At 37.7% G+C, this 19,624-nt stretch overlaps 1 protein-coding gene across 1 annotated transcript in view; it reads left to right on the forward strand.

The window, feature by feature from the left end:
* Positions 1-19,624, forward strand: part of LOC143249905 (asparagine--oxo-acid transaminase-like) — a 108,683-nt gene that overhangs the window by 83,709 nt on the left and 5,350 nt on the right. Inside the window, exons 5-11 of the mRNA XM_076500510.1 lie at positions 333-372; positions 831-921; positions 4,791-4,856; positions 5,685-5,798; positions 16,957-17,039; positions 17,490-17,643; positions 19,155-19,331. Coding sequence (XP_076356625.1) covers positions 333-372; positions 831-921; positions 4,791-4,856; positions 5,685-5,798; positions 16,957-17,039; positions 17,490-17,643; positions 19,155-19,331 — 725 coding nt within the window. The remainder of the gene's footprint in view (positions 1-332; positions 373-830; positions 922-4,790; positions 4,857-5,684; positions 5,799-16,956; positions 17,040-17,489; positions 17,644-19,154; positions 19,332-19,624) is intronic.

A 19,624-nucleotide genomic window follows, 5' to 3' on the forward strand; every position in this document is an offset into this window, starting at 1 on the left:
ATATCTTTGGTATTTATAGTCCATACTGAAGTGAAATATCATACACTGTAAAGAAGCAATGCTGTCTCTACCAAATCTTCATGTAATGTGTTGTATAATAACCAGTCATTTGTATTTCACTTCATACGACAGATTATCAGATTTTTATAGAAGTGGGATCTGAGGTAGAAGAGTGGTACTAGATTATAACAGTGTCCTTGTCTTGTTTTAGCTCAAATAAACTTCAGTTAATCTTTGATTATTTCGTGTACTTGATATGTATATAAACATATACTATATAAACACATGTTTATATTATATATACATATACTATATAAACACATGTTTTTCAGCTGGAATTGCGTACACCGAAGAAGAACTGAAGGCATTAGGGTTAGTTGTTTTATATACTTCACAATAGTACGATAGATAATTCATAATTTAGTATTTGAGTCAAATACTGAACAAATTTTGTAATTTTTATAAGCTCGGGATTCTGTTCTTAAAATTGTAAACAAAGTAACAATAGTAATATTTTAATAAAGTGTAGATAAACTAGGTTTCAACTAGGCATACAACAGCTGATCTCAAAATTGCGTTAAAGTGAAAACTACTTATAATAATCTTGCATGTTGTTAGATCATTACTACAATTATATCAGGAAGAAGTTATCATTTGTTTGAGATGTTCATTGAATGCTGAGAGAAATTTTAAGATTTGGTTTATTTTGTTTTTAGCTGAATCTTCAACAAAGAGCTAGTCGTTACATTTAAATGTAAGCATACAGTAAGTTTACGAAACAAAATCTACGTTTTTATCATAACATATGTGGTCTGTTTTAATTCCCCTAGTGAGTGTTTAAGGCAAGAGAAGTTTATTGTTCTGAGTGACGAAATTTATGCCCGAACTCATTTTAGTGGTCAGCATGTGAGCCTCTACAAGGTCAGCTTTTGCATATTGTGTTTATTATCGTAATGATCCATGGAAAATGGAATTATGTTAGAGTAGTGTACATACACTAATTTATTATTGACGACTACTTTTATTGCCAGACATTGAAAGAATAAATTCTTTAAAATCATCCAGTCTTACGATAACATAGAAGTTCACTCTTGAAACTAGATCAGTGGTTCTAACCTTTTCTGACTTGTGACACATTACGACACTCCGAAAATCATCGTGTCACACCTGGAAAGCCTTAATGATTATTTTAGGTACACGTTACACGGCAAGCGTTAAAAACCTTAGAACGAATATCACGGCCAAAGCAAGAGATAATGATGTCATTGTGCATCACGTTTAGATACACGTAACACAGAATAGTTAACATAAAAAGCCTAAGAACGAATATCACGGCCAAAGCAAGAGATAATGATGTCATTGTGCATCACGTTTAGATACACGTAACACAGAAGAGTTAACATAAAAAGCCTAAGAACGAAAATCACGGCCAAAGCAAGAGATAATGATGTCATTGTGCATCACGTTTAGATACACGTAACACAGAAGAGTTAACATAAAAAGCCTAAGAACGAATATCACGGCCAAAGCAAGAGATAATGATGTCATTGTGCATCACGTTTAGATACACGTAACACAGAAGAGTTAACATAAAAACCTTAGAACGAATATCACGGTCAAAACAAGAGATAATAATGCCATTGTGCATCACGTTTAGATACACGTAACACAGAAGAGCTAACATAAAAAGCCTAATTTCTAAGACTTTTTAACTATTTTGTGGTACAGCAGAAAAATAAAAACTTTTTATGTTTACATATGTTTTCAATGTGACGCTTGTGCCTGCTTCCGAGAGCAAATCAAATTGAAGCGAGGCTCTAACGTAGACAAACAAGCTCGCATTTCATCATCGACTATAAGAAGCCTCTCTCTCTTTGTGGCTTTAATTTCAGTCAATGCTGAAAATCCTGTTTCGCAAAACCATGAAGATACAAATGAAAGCAGAACTTCAACTGCTTTTGAACTGATTGCAGGATATGAATTTTTAATGGAGATCCAAAACTCATCCAAGTTCTTTTCGGGAAACAATAACTGATAAAATTTGTCGTTTCGTAAATCAATGAGCTGTTCTTCCTCCTCAGTTGTAAGATTTGTTGTCTATTCCGAATGAAAAGGTCACCCAGTTATATTCGTCTACAGCAAGTGACGAAAAGTAATGTTTCAGTTCCGACTGTAGGTCGCTTAATGTATTTAAAATTTGAGGGACAATTTTTTTCTTTGATGGACATTCGTAAACAGAAGGAAAACAATCAAGGACTCCTTTCGAGATCTTATTCTTCCACAGCATCACCTTTTCATCGAAGGCCTTCAGTTTGGACGTTACTAATAATGTTTTCAGATGGACCTTGAAGACTTAAGTTCAGAGAATTTAATTTGTCAAACAAGTCGGAGAGAAATTGAACCTTGAGCCACCAGATCTCATCATGAAAAGAAAATTCAAAACTTGCTTTCTCAACCTCCAAGAAATAAATTACTTCGGTTTTTAGTTGGACAAGACGCTTTAAAACCTTTCCTATCGAAAGCCATCAAACTTCAGTGTGATGCAATAGCTTTTTGTAGTCTGAATCCATCGCCTCACAGAGAAGAGAGAAAAGTTGAGATTGAAATGGCCGAGACTTGATGAAATTCACCACTTGAATAACTTGATTCATAACAGACTGCAAATCTTTCAGCAAATATTTGGAGGCGAGCGCCTCTCTGTGAATCATGCAGTGAACAATCCTGATGTTTGGATTTTGTTGGCGCACCAGAGTAACGAATCCCTGCTTTTTTCCTTACATTGAAGGACAGCCATCGGTGTAAACACTGACACAGTTATTCCAGTATAGTTTAAAGAGCAAAATGTTTTCATTCACCAACTCGAATATGTCTTGGCCTTTCGCTGTACTTTTTAAATCTTTGCAATCTTTTCGTTTACGATTTTTCCATCTTTTATGAATCGAACAAAACCCAGAACTTGAGCTTTTCCACTAACGTCAGCAGATTCATCAACTTGAAGAGACCATACCAGAGACAATTCATCTTCAGGCACTTCGAAGTGTTTGTAAACTTGGTCCTTCAAATCCGACGACAAGTCTACAATTCTGTGCGAAATTGTGTCATTGGACAGTGGAACGTGCTTAATCTTTTTGGCGGCATCCGTTCCAAGCATAGTTTCAACGATATTTGCTGACGCTGGTACAATGACTGATTCGGCCTCCGTATGTGCTTTCTTGCATTTTGCCAACAATTGAGCAACCTTATAACTTGCAATCAATCCTTTTTCGGGCAGCTTCATGTAGTTTCCAAGCTTCCTTGATTGTTCATGTTGTTGAGTCGCGAGATTCTCAAAGTATTCTTTTGGTTTATCCTTCACAACTGAATATTTTGTTTCCAAGTGTCTCTTCAGTTTGCTATGAACAAGCGCCTCGTTCGATAAAGCTGCATTACAGAGTAGGCAGAATGGTAATTGAGAATGTTCCGATTCCAAAGCGAAAAAACCGTATTCGATGTATTCGTTTTTGTACTTTCGTTTGATTCCTTGCTTTTAATTCAACACATCCTCCTTTGCAGCACAACACTTACTACTTAAATATTTTTCCATGGATAAATGATAAAGCTAATTCATACACGATAAGCACGAACTTCTGCAGTCGATATAAAATTCCTACCTACAACGTAATAGCTGTAGCTTACCGCAGAATAAGAATGTGTTCCAGAAAGCAGTTTGATTGTTTGATGCATCATTTATGACGTACGAAGCGCTTGTTGCACCGCAATTAAACTAGCAGCCGAACCGTTGCTGTCGAGAATGAAATTTAAGTATGAACTTCTCAGTGCTCGAGTTCAATGAAACCCATCGAATGTTTTGGAAGGTTTTAGAGTGTCTCTATAGTAGCTTTTATTAACTGATGTGTTCGACTTGTTTGTAAAATCCCAAGAAAGTTGAATGTGTTTCAAAAACACCGCGACACACCTGCCAATCTCTCGCGGGACACAGGTTGAGAATCACTAAATTAGATAGTTAAATTGTTAATTGTGTAGTTGACTGATACTCTTGAAACTAGATAGATCATTAATTGTGTAGTTGACTAATACTCTTGAAATTAGATAGATCGTTAATTGTGTAGTTGACTAATACTCTTGAAACTAGATAGTTAAATCGTTAATTGTGTAGTTGACTAATACTCTTGAAACTAGATAGTTAGATCGTTAATTGTGTAGTTGACTAATACTCTTGAAACTAGATAGTTAGATCGTTAATTGTGTAGTTGACTAATACTTTTGAAACTAGATAGATCGTTAATTGTGTAGTTGACTAATACTCTTGAAACTAGATAGTTAAATCGTTAATTGTGTTGTTGACTAATTCTCTTGAAACTAGATAGTTAGATCGTTAATTGTGTAGTTGACTAATACTCTTGAAACTAGATAGTTAGATCGTTAATTGTGTAGTTGACTAATACTCTTGAAACTAGGTAGTTAGATCGTTAATTGTATAGTTGACTAATACTCTTGAAACTAGATAGTTATATCGTTAATTATGTAGTTGACTAATACTCTTGAAACTAGATAGATCGGTAATTGTGTAGTTGACTGATACTCTTGAAACTAGATAGATCGTTAATTGTGTAGTTGACTAATACTCTTGAAACTAGATAGATCGTTAATTGTGTAGTTGACTAATACTCTTGAAACTAGATAGTTAAATCGTTAATTGTGTAGTTGACTAATACTCTTAAAAGTATGAGAAATATTGACATTATAATTTGTTTAAGTAAATGGCATTAATTATGTTATTTATTTTCTAGTTCTATCGAGAGGGCACCATTGTTTGTAGTGGGTTTTCCAAATGGGCCAGTGCCGGTGGATGGAGGGTAAGTTAATTTTTATTTGTATCAAATACAGATGAATATGTTAAAGAAACTGTGTTTATAATATCTTATGATGACGATTTTAACTGTTCTATTTTGCAGTAAAAGTTATTATGTTAAATTGGATTAACCTACAGTATATTTGTACACTAATTCTATTTGACAGATATATCAGTAAACAATGGGACATCGTATATCTCACAGTATGGAACAAATTATTTGAAGTGAGTGATACATGAGGGAATGGTTATAGCCGGTATCGCTCTCTACCAACTCTTTTAGTCATTTTTTACCAAGAAATAATGGGATTAACGTACCATCACAGCGCACCATCAGCTAAAAGGAGTACACATGCTTGGTTACAAGGATTGGAACTCACAACCCTCGGATTAGAAGTCGAGTGTGATAACCATTAAGCCATGCAGAGCCGTTTATTTATGGTAGATCAAAGCCTTATTGGTCTAATCCTGAATTTTAACGTTGCAAGTCTGTAGACCAAACACTGTCCCACCAACGAACAGATATGACAGAAGTTACGGAAGTAACGTTTTATTTTATATATTCCTATAGTTGAAAGAACTGGTCTGACAACCATCTAATAGAAACCTTATACACCGTTATTTCCAAATAATGAAACATTTTAAAACTGTTTTTCAGTATTAGGGTAAATAATTTTCTTTAGGTTTGACTTTCAACCAAAAAATGTTAATATGAATTCTCTATTATACATGTGAAACTAGTATTTATCATGTTCCGAATTGTGAATAAACGTTTGTAAAATATCTGTAATATTTGAGTTATACCCTTTGACCTTTCCCATGTTTTTTTCAGGTGGGCTACGCAATGTTTCCAGACGAGCTATCACAGATAAAGAATGCCGTAACAACTACTGCTAGTCTGACCTACTCATGTGCTCCGGCACCCATGCAATATGCTCTTACAGAAGTAAGTCATATTCTAGTTTCAAATTATCAACATTTTAGTTTCTAACTTTAACCTTGTTGTTTTACAATGGCCAAACGAACAATGTTGAAAAATAGGTTCAAACTTCTTTTCGTATTATTTTTTGAAAACTTAATTTGTGATAATTATAATAGTTATATAATGCGTGGTAACTATTTAGAGTAATAAGATTTACTTAGAGGGCGGTAGGATGGGGGGCATAGGGGGGGTTGAATGGGGGCATCAAAATTATGTATCAGCAGTAAAGGCGGAACGACCGTTATGCTGCCTCACACTCATTGGCTGTCTCGTTATGCTGCCTCACACTCATTGGCTGTCTCAGAAGAGGGCAATGGCGACGCTATTTTCGTTGGGGGAGGCTGAGGTAAACTGTGGAGGGGCTTCCCAAAATACCATCGATATGAAGTATAGATGGTAAATTATAATAATGTAAATACCAAGGTGCATTTCAAAAAGGTGTGCTATTTTGAACTGCGTTTTCAATGCAGTTTTCATTGGAAACTCATATTCTGATTAATAATTAATTATTACAAATTAGAAGTAATCTGTTTATGAAAATATGTGTACATGTAAAAGAGGAAGCTCACCTAAATTCTACCCAAGGTAATACATAATAATAAAGAAAATCAAGATTAGCTTAGATTGAACATTTAATATACCATTAAGAGTAAAGCTACAAATCAACAGAAATATAACATAAAGACATAGTTTACATAGCAGAAACGAATTATCCCATGTGAAGTTAATACACTCTGAGGAAAAGTAAGGTCACTATCAGGCTAACTATCTTTCATCATGTTGTGTTTATAGTCAATATTACTTCAAAACAATGTGCCTGTTCTGGTGATTGGCAGCAAATGTGTTTATAACAGTATCAATATCGAGTTGTTTTGCCCTCCTGGAGTTTACTGATATGACAGAAGGTTGCTGGTGTGGTTGTTACCACTGCTGTTGCGCAAGTATGTCTTAAGAAGCTTCAGACATTAGAAACTTCTCTCACAAGCAGCTGAAGTGACAGACAGGGTCACAGAGATGCATACAAGTTTGTGGATATCCATGAAAGCATCCTTGTATGGCTCCAGCATGGTTGCAAGCTCCAATGGTGTGGATACTTCCTGCCCCTTGTCTTTCTTCCTGGCAATTAGCCGGTTCAACTGGTGGACTTCCACTGCGAGGTCATCCTCTTCCACACCGTAGTTTGCTGTCATTCTTAAGAGTGCTTGCTTGTCCAGAAATGTGGAGTGTTTGGGGTTCAATGCAGTTGCACCCATCAGAACACTGCAGGCATCAGAGGAGAATCTTCTATTTACCTCGTTGAGCATCCTGTCTATAATAGCATAGAAGGTGTGTCTCCTGGTATCTGGTGTTGATTCATCTCTTTGGCCAGTATTATATGTGATTATGAATTCGTCCAGGTGTCTGGGGACACATCGCTGTCCACCTTGATGCACCGTCTCAGTGTGTATTCCCACTTTCTTACATATCCTCAGTAGACTCTTCCAAGTCTTTCCATGCTGCTTCAGTTCAAATTTCTGAGAGACCAGAGATGACAGATTGTACTAGGCCATCTACAGAGGCCAGCTGCAGGTCAGGTGACTGGAGGTGGTCTAATAGCTGTTTTGTCATCAGCAGTAGGTTTTATATGGCCACTAGACTGGTTACAAACTGCTGATCTAGGGGGATGCACAGGCCCTTTGATGCAGTAGCTCTGTGGACATTGTCCCCCTCCACAAGATGCTTTAGGGTTGTCACAATGGCAGGGAGGGTTCTTTTCACAGCCAGACAAGCAGCATGTTGGCAGACCCATCTTGTGTCTGACAGTCGATTCTACTCTATGTGCTGGTTCACAGGTTCAAGCTCCTTCTGTACCTTCGGAAATTCTTCATGCACAACTGATGTAGAGAAGAATTTGTACAGCTTCTGAATTGTCACAAGAACTGTGCTGCAGCCTAGACGTTGCGCACACGATCAACTAACACAAGCCTGTGTGCATAGCAGTGGACATACACAGCCTGAGACACCTCTCCTGAACCTCCACCAACAGAGCCTTCACGAGGAGTTCCTGGACTTCACAGCTGCTGAGGGTCTGGATGCAGATTCATTGCTCAAGAAAATCATGGAGACTCTGGCTAAATGTGGTATTGACCATAATGCCTGCATTGGCCAGTGCTATGATGGAGCTGCAGTCATGTCAGGGCACATCAGTGACATACAGGAGAGACCTCTTTTCTGATATCTTTCCTGATCATTCCAGCTATGATGTCAAGCAGTTCATTTTGGATATCATGGTGCGTGTACTTGACATTGCCAGGACCACTTAGCATCTTCATGATTTCATCATACCTGGAAATCATGTCAAAGTTCAGAAAATTGACCCTGTTATCTGACTGACTACCTTCCCTGTGACCTTTCTGGGCTTCTTTCTGGCAGGCTGTGTAGAACAGTGCATATATCACAGCTCTCATGTAATGTCGGTTTTTCTCCACAGTTTTAGCATGGCTTGCATCGAGAGCATGTTGGATCCTTGCACCCTTTGTTTTCTGCAATATAAACTCTGCCCAAGCTTGCATGGCAAACTTGTGTCCTGCAGAGTTATCATGGGACTTCAGTGATGTGGTCGCCTTCTTCGAGCTCCAGAAGCCTTCATGGGTGAAGGACTTCACAGTTTTACTGAAGTGTGTGTGACTGAATAGACGACATGCGAAGCAGAATGCAACATTTTTGGTCACAGAGTACTCCAACCACGAGTGCTGATCATGCCAATTCTTGTTGAATGACCTTGACTGGCTGCTGTATTCTGTGGCCAGGTGTCTCTTCATGTCTGGACAGACAGGACCACTATCTGGAAGCTGGCTCAGGTCCTTGGGTCCTGGTGGTAGTTTTTTCACCCTGGGTGTGAGTGGTGTCCTCTTGCGGCTGGGGTCCTGTTCTAGTTGTGTCTGCTTTCTCACCATCACGATTACCACTGTTCTCCTCACTTGCACCACATGTGTTTGTAGGACCATCTACTCGCTGCATCTTCTTGGGTAGAAGGTAGTGTTGCATAATTAACCCTATGTGTAGTATGACCGGTTTATGTTTTGGTGGGTGATGTCTGACTCTTGACTTGTGTGTTGGTGTCCTTGTTTGAAAACGAGTCGCTGATTTTGATTTCCTTTTATTAATCCAAACTGAGTGTGTGTTCCAGTGTGAGGCCGAGTACCAGAGAGAGCGAGAGCCACGTAAACAAACATAACTCCCTTTTATACAGAGCTCTCGAATGTCAAAGTGATCCCCGAGCTGGCTGACTGCTAGTACCACTTCTTACTTCCAAGTTGTGTTAGTTTATATGAAACGAATGGGAACTTCTCTCCTTATATTGGCATTAGGGCTTACAAAGGATATTTATTTTAAACATCGAAATCTAAGGAAAAAAGATATACATACTATTGTGTAATTTTATGAATAAGAAACAAATAAAAACTAAACATAGTTCAACATTACGAACAACTGCTCTGCGGCTTTGAAATCACCAAATTATATTAATAGCACATGAAAATCCAGAACATATCCGTGAAATACTGTTAGAGAAAGTGTTTATCTTTAACCGTATAGCACAAGTACTTAATTAGAGGGTAGTAATAATGTAAAATTACAGGGCTAATTAGGGAACACAAACACAGCATTGATAGGGCATGTTGTAAAACTGTGGGAAGCTAATGGGAGTGAGCGGGGAGGGTGTGGCGTGCGGCTGGCATCTGGATCTCGATCGGGCTGAGCCAATCATTAGCCATACACAGAGCGTACACCATGGTCAGCGGCTCGGTGATCATACGCTTAAGGCATTCGATGCGGAAATCGCGCGCTCGAACAAAGCAAACCCGCGACCTGGATATTGAATGATCATAGTGACACCAAAACAAAATGTCTAAATTTCAGTTGACCTTCACAGAAAGGCTGGTTTCTTCATCAGTTCACATTATTCATACAGGCCAAACTGTGATATTGTTCTTATTATCATAAGTGTGACAAGCACCTGTTACAATAATGTAACTACTACATTACATTAAATTATGCACTTCTAAATGGCCCAATGACAATTTCAAAATTCATTCTAGAATTGTTTAGAAATATTATTTGGTCAGTTAACATGTAAGGTTATTATCTAATCATAAGTATAACATTAATTAGATTGAAAGTCACAATTTTAAGTGTATGCCACAATCATCAGTACAGTTTTGGATGGCTGATACACAATGCAAAATGATCTAACAGAGGACACAACACTGGCTAAATGCTTCATAGTTTTGACCTATACACAATACACTTACACATGCATGCTATGTTTTACTTTTCAATAAAAGATAAATGAAATTAATGGGTAAATACCTGTGAAACCTTTGGTTTATCAAGTAAAATCCCTGATGATCTGTTGTAACTTGAAATCAACGTGGTTGTCTAATCTTCGTCAAAGCTCAAGATAGAATGGCATTACACAGGGAGCGACAATACAGCGCATGAGTTTCAGTACATTCAGTACGTTGCTATGGGACGCATGACACATACTTCTGACTTATTGAAGACGTTGAGTTCTACAGATCTATCTCTCTTTGATGTTAATTGTTAAGAAACAACGATGATTGTGTTTTCCATATTTTATTAATGTATGTAGGTAACAATATTGGGGAGCTGAGGGGGGCTTGGCTCATTTTGGGGAAACAAGTCCCCAAGCGCCCCCTGGCGCCACTATTGAAAGAGGGGAAGTAATCTGAATTTGTCTATTTACCTCGTTGAGCATCCTGTCTATAATAGCATAGAAGGTGTGTCTCCTGGTATCTGGTGTTGATTCATCTCTTTGGCCAGTATTATATGTGATTATGAATTCGTCCAGGTGTCTGGGGACACATCGCTGTCCACCTTGATGCACCGTCTCAGTGTGTATTCCCACTTTCTTACATATCCTCAGTAGACTCTTCCAAGTCTTTCCATGCTGCTTCAGTTCAAATTTCTGAGAGACCAGAGATGACAGATTGTACTAGGCCCTCTACAGAGGCCAGCTGCAGGTCAGGTGACTGGAGGTGGTCTAATAGCTGTTTTGTCATCAGCAGTAGGTTTTATATGGCCACTAGACTGGTTACAAACTGCTGATCTAGGGGGATGCACAGGCCCTTTGATGCAGTAGCTCTGTGGACATTGTCCCCCTCCACAAGATGCTTTAGGGTTGTCACAATGGCAGGGAGGGTTCTTTTCACAGCCAGACAAGCAGCATGTTGGCAGACCCATCTTGTGTCTGACAGTCGATTCTACTCTATGTGCTGGTTCACAGGTTCAAGCTCCTTCTGTACCTTCGGAAATTCTTCATGCACAACTGATGTAGAGAAGAATTTGTACAGCTTCTGAATTGTCACAAAGAACTGTGCTGCAGCCTAGACGTTGCGCACACGATCAACTAACACAAGCCTGTGTGCATAGCAGTGGACATACACAGCCTGAGACACCTCTCCTGAACCTCCACCAACAGAGCCTTCACGAGGAGTTCCTGGACTTCACAGCTGCTGAGGGTCTGGATGCAGATTCATTGCTCAAGAAAATCATGGAGACTCTGGCTAAATGTGGTATTGACCATAATGCCTGCATTGGCCAGTGCTATGATGGAGCTGCAGTCATGTCAGGGCACATCAGTGACATACAGGAGAGACCTCTTTTCTGATATCTTTCCTGATCATTCCAGCTATGATGTCAAGCAGTTCATTTTGGATATCATGGTGCGTGTACTTGACATTGCCAGGACCACTTAGCATCTTCATGATTTCATCATACCTGGAAATCATGTCAAGAAGTTCCAGAAAATTGACCCTGTTATCTGACTGACTACCTTCCCTGTGACCTTTCTGGGCTTCTTTCTGGCAGGCTGTGTAGAACAGTGCATATATCACAGCTCTCATGTAATGTCGGTTTTTCTCCACAGTTTTAGCATGGCTTGCATCGAGAGCATGTTGGATCCTTGCACCCTTTGTTTTCTGCAATATAAACTCTGCCCAAGCTTGCATGGCAAACTTGTGTCCTGCAGAGTTATCATGGGACTTCAGTGATGTGGTCGCCTTCTTCGAGCTCCAGAAGCCTTCATGGGTGAAGGACTTCACAGTTTTACTGAAGTGTGTGTGACTGAATAGACGACATGCGAAGCAGAATGCAACATTTTTGGTCACAGAGTACTCCAACCACGAGTGCTGATCATGCCAATTCTTGTTGAATGACCTTGACTGGCTGCTGTATTCTGTGGCCAGGTGTCTCTTCATGTCTGGACAGACAGGACCACTATCTGGAAGCTGGCTCAGGTCCTTGGGTCCTGGTGGTAGTTTTTCACCCTGGGTGTGAGTGGTGTCCTCTTGCGGCTGGGGTCCTGTTCTAGTTGTGTCTGCTTTCTCACCATCACGATTACCACTGTTCTCCTCACTTGCACCACATGTGTTTGTAGGACCATCTACTCGCTGCATCTTCTTGGGTAGAAGGTAGTGTTGCATAATTAACCCTATGTGTAGTATGACCGGTTTATGTTTTGGTGGGTGATGTCTGACTCTTGACTTGTGTGTTGGTGTCCTTGTTTGAAAACGAGTCGCTGATTTTGATTTCCTTTTATTAATCAAACTGAGTGTGTGTTCCAGTGTGAGGCCGAGTACCAGAGAGAGCGAGAGCCACGTAAACAAACATAACTCCCTTTTATACAGAGCTCTCGAATGTCAAAGTGATCCCCGAGCTGGCTGACTGCTAGTACCACTTCTTACTTCCAAGTTGTGTTAGTTTATATGAAACGAATAGAACTTCTCTCCTTATATTGGCATTAGGGCTTACAAAGGATATTTATTTTAAACATCGAAATCTAAGGAAAAGATATACATACTATTGTGTAATTTTATGAATAAGAAACAAATAAAACTAAACATAGTTCAACATTACGAACAACTGCTCTGCGGCTTTGAAATCACCAAATTATATTAATAGCACATGAAAATCCAGAACATATCCGTGAAATACTGTTAGAAAGTGTTTATCTTTAACCGTATAGCACAAGTACTTAATTAGAGGGTAGTAATAATGTAAAATTACAGGGCTAATTAGGGAACACAAACACAGCATTGATAGGGCATGTTGTAAAACTGTGGGAAGCTAATGGGAGTGAGCGGAGAGGGGTGTGGCGTGCGGCTGGCATCTGGATCTCGATCGGGCTGAGCCAATCATTAGCCATACACAGAGCGTACACCATGGTCAGCGGCTCGGTGATCATACGCTTAAGGCATTCGATGCGGAAATCGCGCGCTCGAACAAAGCAAACCCGCGACCTGGATATTGAATGATCATAGTGACACCAAAACAAAATGTCTAAATTTCAGTTGACCTTCACAGAAAGACTGGTTTCTTCATCAGTTCACATTATTCATACAGGCCAAACTGTGATATTGTTCTTATTATCATAAGTGTGACAAGCACCTGTTACAATAATGTAACTACTACATTACATTAAATTATGCACTTCTAAATGGCCCAATGACAATTTCAAAATTCATTCTAGAATTGTTTAGAAATATTATTTGGTCAGTTAACATGTAAGGTTATTATCTAATCATAAGTATAACATTAATTAGATTGAAAGTCACAATTTTAAGTGTATGCCACAATCATCAGTACAGTTTTGGATGGCTGATACACAATGCAAAATGATCTAACAGAGGACACAACACTGGCTAAATGCTTCATAGTTTTGACCTATACACAATACACTTACACATGCATGCTATGTTTTACTTTTCAATAAAAGATAAATGAAATTAATGGGTAAATACCTGTGAAACCTTTGGTTTATCAAGTAAAATCCCTGATGATCTGTTGTAACTTGAAATCAACGTGGTTGTCTAATCTTCGTCAAAGCTCAAGATAGAATGGCATTACACAGGGAGCGACAATACAGCGCATGAGTTTCAGTACATTCAGTACGTTGCTATGGGACGCATGACACATACTTCTGACTTATTGAAGACGTTGAGTTCTACAGATCTATCTCTCTTTGATGTTAATTGTTAAGAAACAACGATGATTGTGTTTTCCATATTTTATTAATGTATGTAGGTAACAATATTGGGGAGCTGAGGGGGGCTTGGCTCATTTTGGGGGGAAACAAGTCCCCAAGCGCCCCCTGGCGCCACTATTGAAAGAGGGGGAAGTAATCTGAATTTGTCGGACACTTAATGTTTCACAAATCATTCCCAACCAATAATCACCTTACACCTAAATGAATGAATTACTGATTAATAATATTTAAAATATCACAACTTTTAGACTGTTTGTTTTGAATTTCGCGCAAAGCTATACAAGGGCTATCTTCGCTAGCCGTCTCTAATTTAGCAGTGTAAGACGAGAGGGAATGCCACTAATCATCACTACTCACTGCCAACTCTTGGGCTACTCTTTTACCCATGAATAATGGGATTAAGCATCACATTATAACGTTCCTACGGCTAAAAGAGAGAGCATGTTTGGTGTGAGAAGGATTCGAACCCGCAACTCTCAGATTACGAGTTCAGTGACTTAAACACGTGGCCATGCAGGACCATGGTAAATGAAGAAATATATTTTGCAATGCTAAATAGTTAGGCCCAGCATGGCCAAGTGTGTTAAGGCGTTCGACTAGCAATCCGAGGGTCGCGGGTTCGAACCCCGGTCGCACCAAACATGCTCGCCCTTTCAGCCGTGGGGTCATTATAACGTGTCAGTCAATCCCACTATTTGTTTGTAAAAGAGTAGTCCAAGAGTTGGCGGTGGGTAGTGATGACTAGCTGCCTTCCCTCTAGTCTTACACTGCTAAATTAGGGACGGCTAGTGCAGATAGCCCTCGTGAAGCTTCGCTCGAAATTCAAAACAAAGTATGAAAGTTGTGATATTTTAAATATTATTAATCAGTAATTCATTCATTTAGGTGTAGGGTGATTATTGGTCAGGAATGATTTGTGAAACGTTAAGTGCCCGACAACACATCCTGTGAAAGAACCCATGAACAGTTTAAAATGTATTCCATACTTTCACAAATTTTATGTGCATTTGGAAGTGATCAATGGCTATATAGAAAATGGACGCATACAGTAAGCTTGTTTGTTTGTTTATCTTTTGGAATTTCGCACAAAGCTACTCGAGGGCTATCTGTGCTAGCCGTCCCTAATTTAGCAGTGTAAGACTAGAGGGAAGGCAGCTAGTCATCACCACCCACCGCCAACTCTTGGGCTACTCTTTTACCAACGAATAGTGGGATTGATCGTAACATTATAACGCCCCAACAGCTGAAAGGGCGAGCATGTTTGGGGCGACGGGGATGCGAACCCGCGACCCTCAGATTACGAGTCGCACGCCTTAACGCGCTTGACCATGCCGGGCCGCATACAGTAAGTCAGTCACTTATTATTTTTATTAAAGAATTTTAACATAATGAAATCTAGACGTTGATGAATTGTACAATTAACGTCACAGTCTACTTATTAAATTCCTACAGTAATTTTAGTAATTACGTACAGATAAAAGTATGCCTTTGTAAAACATGTGTAAATTATATTGTCACAAATTAGCAAAATTGTTATTGGATAATAAACATTTTATTGACGAGATAACTTGTTGTATAAAGTCAATGCTTTCATTATTGTATGATATTGTCTTTTCAGAGCAATTTAAACATAGAGTAATGTATTGTATGCGTCAGAGTAAGTAAGGTGTAGTCCTTTTAGGACAGGAAATGTAACAATATAGTACTGAAAGTCTTTGAGCAATATGTTTAAATTATCGTATTGTCCTTGTAGGACTTATTAATGATAAGGAAATGTAATGTCCTTTATAGGACAAACTCATTTTGATTGATTTAATGAATTAATATTAAGTGTGCTTTATATGATTATTTCATTATTATTGAATCAATGAATTTGTTGTAAATGTTTTAATTAATTAAAGCTAAGCATCCTTTTTAAATAACTAATAAATTAGTGATTAATTATATTTTGTTGAGACATATATTGAATGAATCATGACAGGTAAGAAACATATTATCTTCTATGATTCAATTATTAATTAATTAAGTGCTGAATAAACATTTACTGTCATTTCTTAGGATTAACTAATAAATTAGTTTTAAAAGTTATTTTTATGGTGAATTAATTATAAATGTTTTAATGAACTTGGAGCTATGACATCATTCTTGTTTATGACATCACTTCCTCTCACAACACTATGTGGCGCTCTCTTACAGTGTGTCTGAAGTGTTAACCTTACTTTGCCATATGTGGCGCTCTCTTGCAGTGTGTCTGAAGTGTTAACCTTACTTTGCCATATGTGGCGCTCTCTTGCTGTGTGTCTGAAGTGTTAACCTTACTTTGCCATATGTGGCGCTCTCTTGCAGTGTGTCTGAAGTGTTAACCTTACTTTGCCATATGTGGCGCTCTCTTGCTGTGTGTCTGAAGTGTTAACCTTACTTTCCCATGAAGTTTCGGTAGTATCCTGCGTGATAATTATGTCTTGTGAAATTTTAATGTGAAATGTAAAACCACTTTGTCATCTACACTTATCTGTTTAGTCACCATAAATCCACAAATGCAGCTTTATTAATGGAGTTGAGTGATCCAAGTCAGTTTACGTGTATATAATTAGTAGATTTATTGTTAAAGAATGGCAGTCTTCAACAACAAATGTTTAGAGTCGAATATTTTCGCTATTACATTACGCTTATTCAATTTTTATCACGTCGTCAGGTAAATTTCAAAATATTCAATCTGATTTTAACCATGGGGTCAAATGGACTTTGAAGAAATGAAGCAAGTTTGGTATATGGACCATCCTGTTGTGAAAGGAATAAAAACAAGACAGTAATCTGAAAGTTCAAGGATTTGTTATTTTGAATCAAGCACAAAGCTACACAATGGGCTACCTGTGTTCTGCCTACCACGGGTATCGAAACCCGGGTTTTAGCGTTGTAAGTCCGCAGACATACCGCTGAGCCACTGGGGGGGCAAGTTAAAGGACATCAATAAGACAAGATACTAGGAAAAATAGGAAAGCAAACCAGTTGTTAGTTTTAGTAACTGTAGTTAGAACTGTGTTCTATTTCTCAGTGGTTTAATGTGTCTTTCAGGCTTTGCTCCAAGAAAAGGAATGCGAACAGTACATTCAACTTACTACCAAGATTCTGGCAACGATTGCAGATTTTTGTTACAGGTAAGCCAGTAAATACATATTTGAGAACAATCGTTAGGTGATTATACAAAAGGTACATTTAAATGGTTATATTATCAAGAATTTCTATGAATAACTACTCTCACTGTTGGAAACATTTATATTCAAACTAAGAAAGAATGGGAAAACAAAATAAGAAATATATGTTAAGGGACAGATAGTAGTTACAAAACACCACTTGTGCCTCGTCTTTTGGTTGTAACGTTTCGCTATTCCAAAAACAGACAAGTTAAAAACTATACAATTTATTTTTTATTTGTTTTCTACATACCAAAAATTAATGAAAATTTTAATACACATCAAAAAAACACACATTAGTCAGTTAAAGAGACTTGTAATCATTATAACAAACTAAATGTATTTGTATTATAGTTATTTCCATTATGGATCCAGACCGTACAGAATAACAAATATTTAACATTTTTCCCACAGAGAATTAGATGAAGTAGGAGTGAAGGTAATTCGACCACAAGCTGGTTATTATATGCTACCTGACTTCGAGATCTTGAGACCTAAACTGGAGAAATATGGAGTAATGAATGGAAAATCAATGTGCATCAACATTCTGGAAGAAGCCAATGTTGCGGTGTGTGACCAGTGTTTTGTTTTACTTTCAATGAAAAGGCCTGATGGTTTGGGCAATCGACTCGTAACCTGCGTATGTGCGAGTTCTAATACCGGTCACTGAACATTCTCGTCTATCTGCCTTCGGGTCGTTATAATGTAACAATGAATTTCACTATTTGTTGGTAAGAGAGTATCTTAAGAGTTGGTGGAGTCTGGTATTGAGTATCTACATTGCTAAACTAGGAAGACTCGACGTTGAAATTCGTAAATTAGTTTTACGTGAAATTCAAAAGAAATAAAACGAAACTTTAGTAAATTTCATGGACATTTCAGTTGAAGAATAACTGACTTAAACAAAGTTTATCTAACAAGACTTCTAACAAATCAGGTTACGAGAATAAAAACAAGTGTGACGTTTTTTGTTGCTTACATATTTACATATAAATCCACTGATGGTTTTAATTGTTTTATAGAACAGAAATTAGCAACAATATTTTATAACAAAAATCGTGACACAAGTTGGGTCCCATGCTCAAGCGAAACGGTCAATAGATGATAAGATAATATATTGGACTCCCTACGTCTGCGAAACAGTCGATGAATAAAATCAAACTTAAGATACTATAATGAAATTATTCTTGCTTTTTATAATTACTATGGTCAAATTAATAGATAGATGAGAAAACTTATATTTTAATGCATTTAAGACGTGGAAAACACATGCTAAATGGTTTAAATGGTCGCTTCTACAATTTTGTTGGTAATAGTGTTTATTATGCTCATAACGTGAATGGAGTCCCGAGCAGGCCAGTCGTAATGGAATATTTAATATATGTGTTTATGTTCACTTTACAGGGTCAGTATGTTTTATCTAATGATTTGCTTCTCTTGATATTTGTAGAATATACCCATTACTCAGTTTTCAATAACAGTTATGAAAAAAAAAATCAAGAACTCTAGATCAAATTCAATGTCATCTGCAACTTACATTTTTAATTACTGGAATATTTAAAATTATTGATTGTGTTCGCGCTTCAAACTAGCACTTATGAAACGTTCACATCATCGGCACAATAATAATTTTGTAGACCACACTTGTGACACGTGTTTCATTTTGAGTTGTATTGTTTAGTTTGTTAATAAGCACTGAGAATTTTAAAGAATAATCTATTTTATAGGGCTCAAAATACATTTATCTACAGAGCCTACGTTTTCCTAATGCACACCAAAGATGTAAAAAAAATTATACAAAAATCAATATCTCTGGGAAAGTTCACAATTCGTCACTTATCGTATAAAATATCTTAAAATGTGACACACACACAATATGTAGCCGTTTACAATATGCTTTTTATGATACTGTTAACATTAGAATAACTATTTCGTACGTAGTTTAGTGTACACATGTTTACTGTATACATTTTATATTGCTGTGTTATTAGAGTTTTGTTTGGTTTGAAACATAATAGTTTACTGTATTTATACTCAAGAAGTCTGTGTATTTAATATCAAACTCTGTTCATGTTGCAGCTGATGGCTGCTGGCCCATCATTCCTTCATCCGGAAACGAGGCTCACAGCAAGAATGTGTTTCGTTAATTTTGACGGAGCTGAAGCTTTAGAAGCGGCCTACAGCCTTTCCGATACAGAGCTCATTAAGGAAGAGTTTATAGTGAAATACTGTAGTCCTGTTATAGAAGCCATAACGGTAAGTGAAGAACCTTGGTTATTGTGTCAAGGGGTTTATAGCGAAATACTGTAGTCCTGTTATAGAAGCCATAATGGTAAGTGAAGAACCTTGGTTATTGTGTCAAGGGGTTTATAGCGATATACTGTAGTCCTGTTATAGAAGCCAGGATGGTGAGTCAAGAACCTTGGTTATTGTGTCAAGGGGTTTATAGCGAAATACTGTAATCCTGTTATAGAAGCCATAATGGTAAGTGAAGAACCTTGGTTATTGTGTCAAGGGGTTTATAGCGATATACTGTAGTCCTGTTATAG

The sequence above is a fragment of the Tachypleus tridentatus genome, chromosome 4 (assembly GCF_004210375.1).
Source record: "Tachypleus tridentatus isolate NWPU-2018 chromosome 4, ASM421037v1, whole genome shotgun sequence".
Classification (NCBI taxonomy): domain Eukaryota; kingdom Metazoa; phylum Arthropoda; class Merostomata; order Xiphosura; family Limulidae; genus Tachypleus; species Tachypleus tridentatus.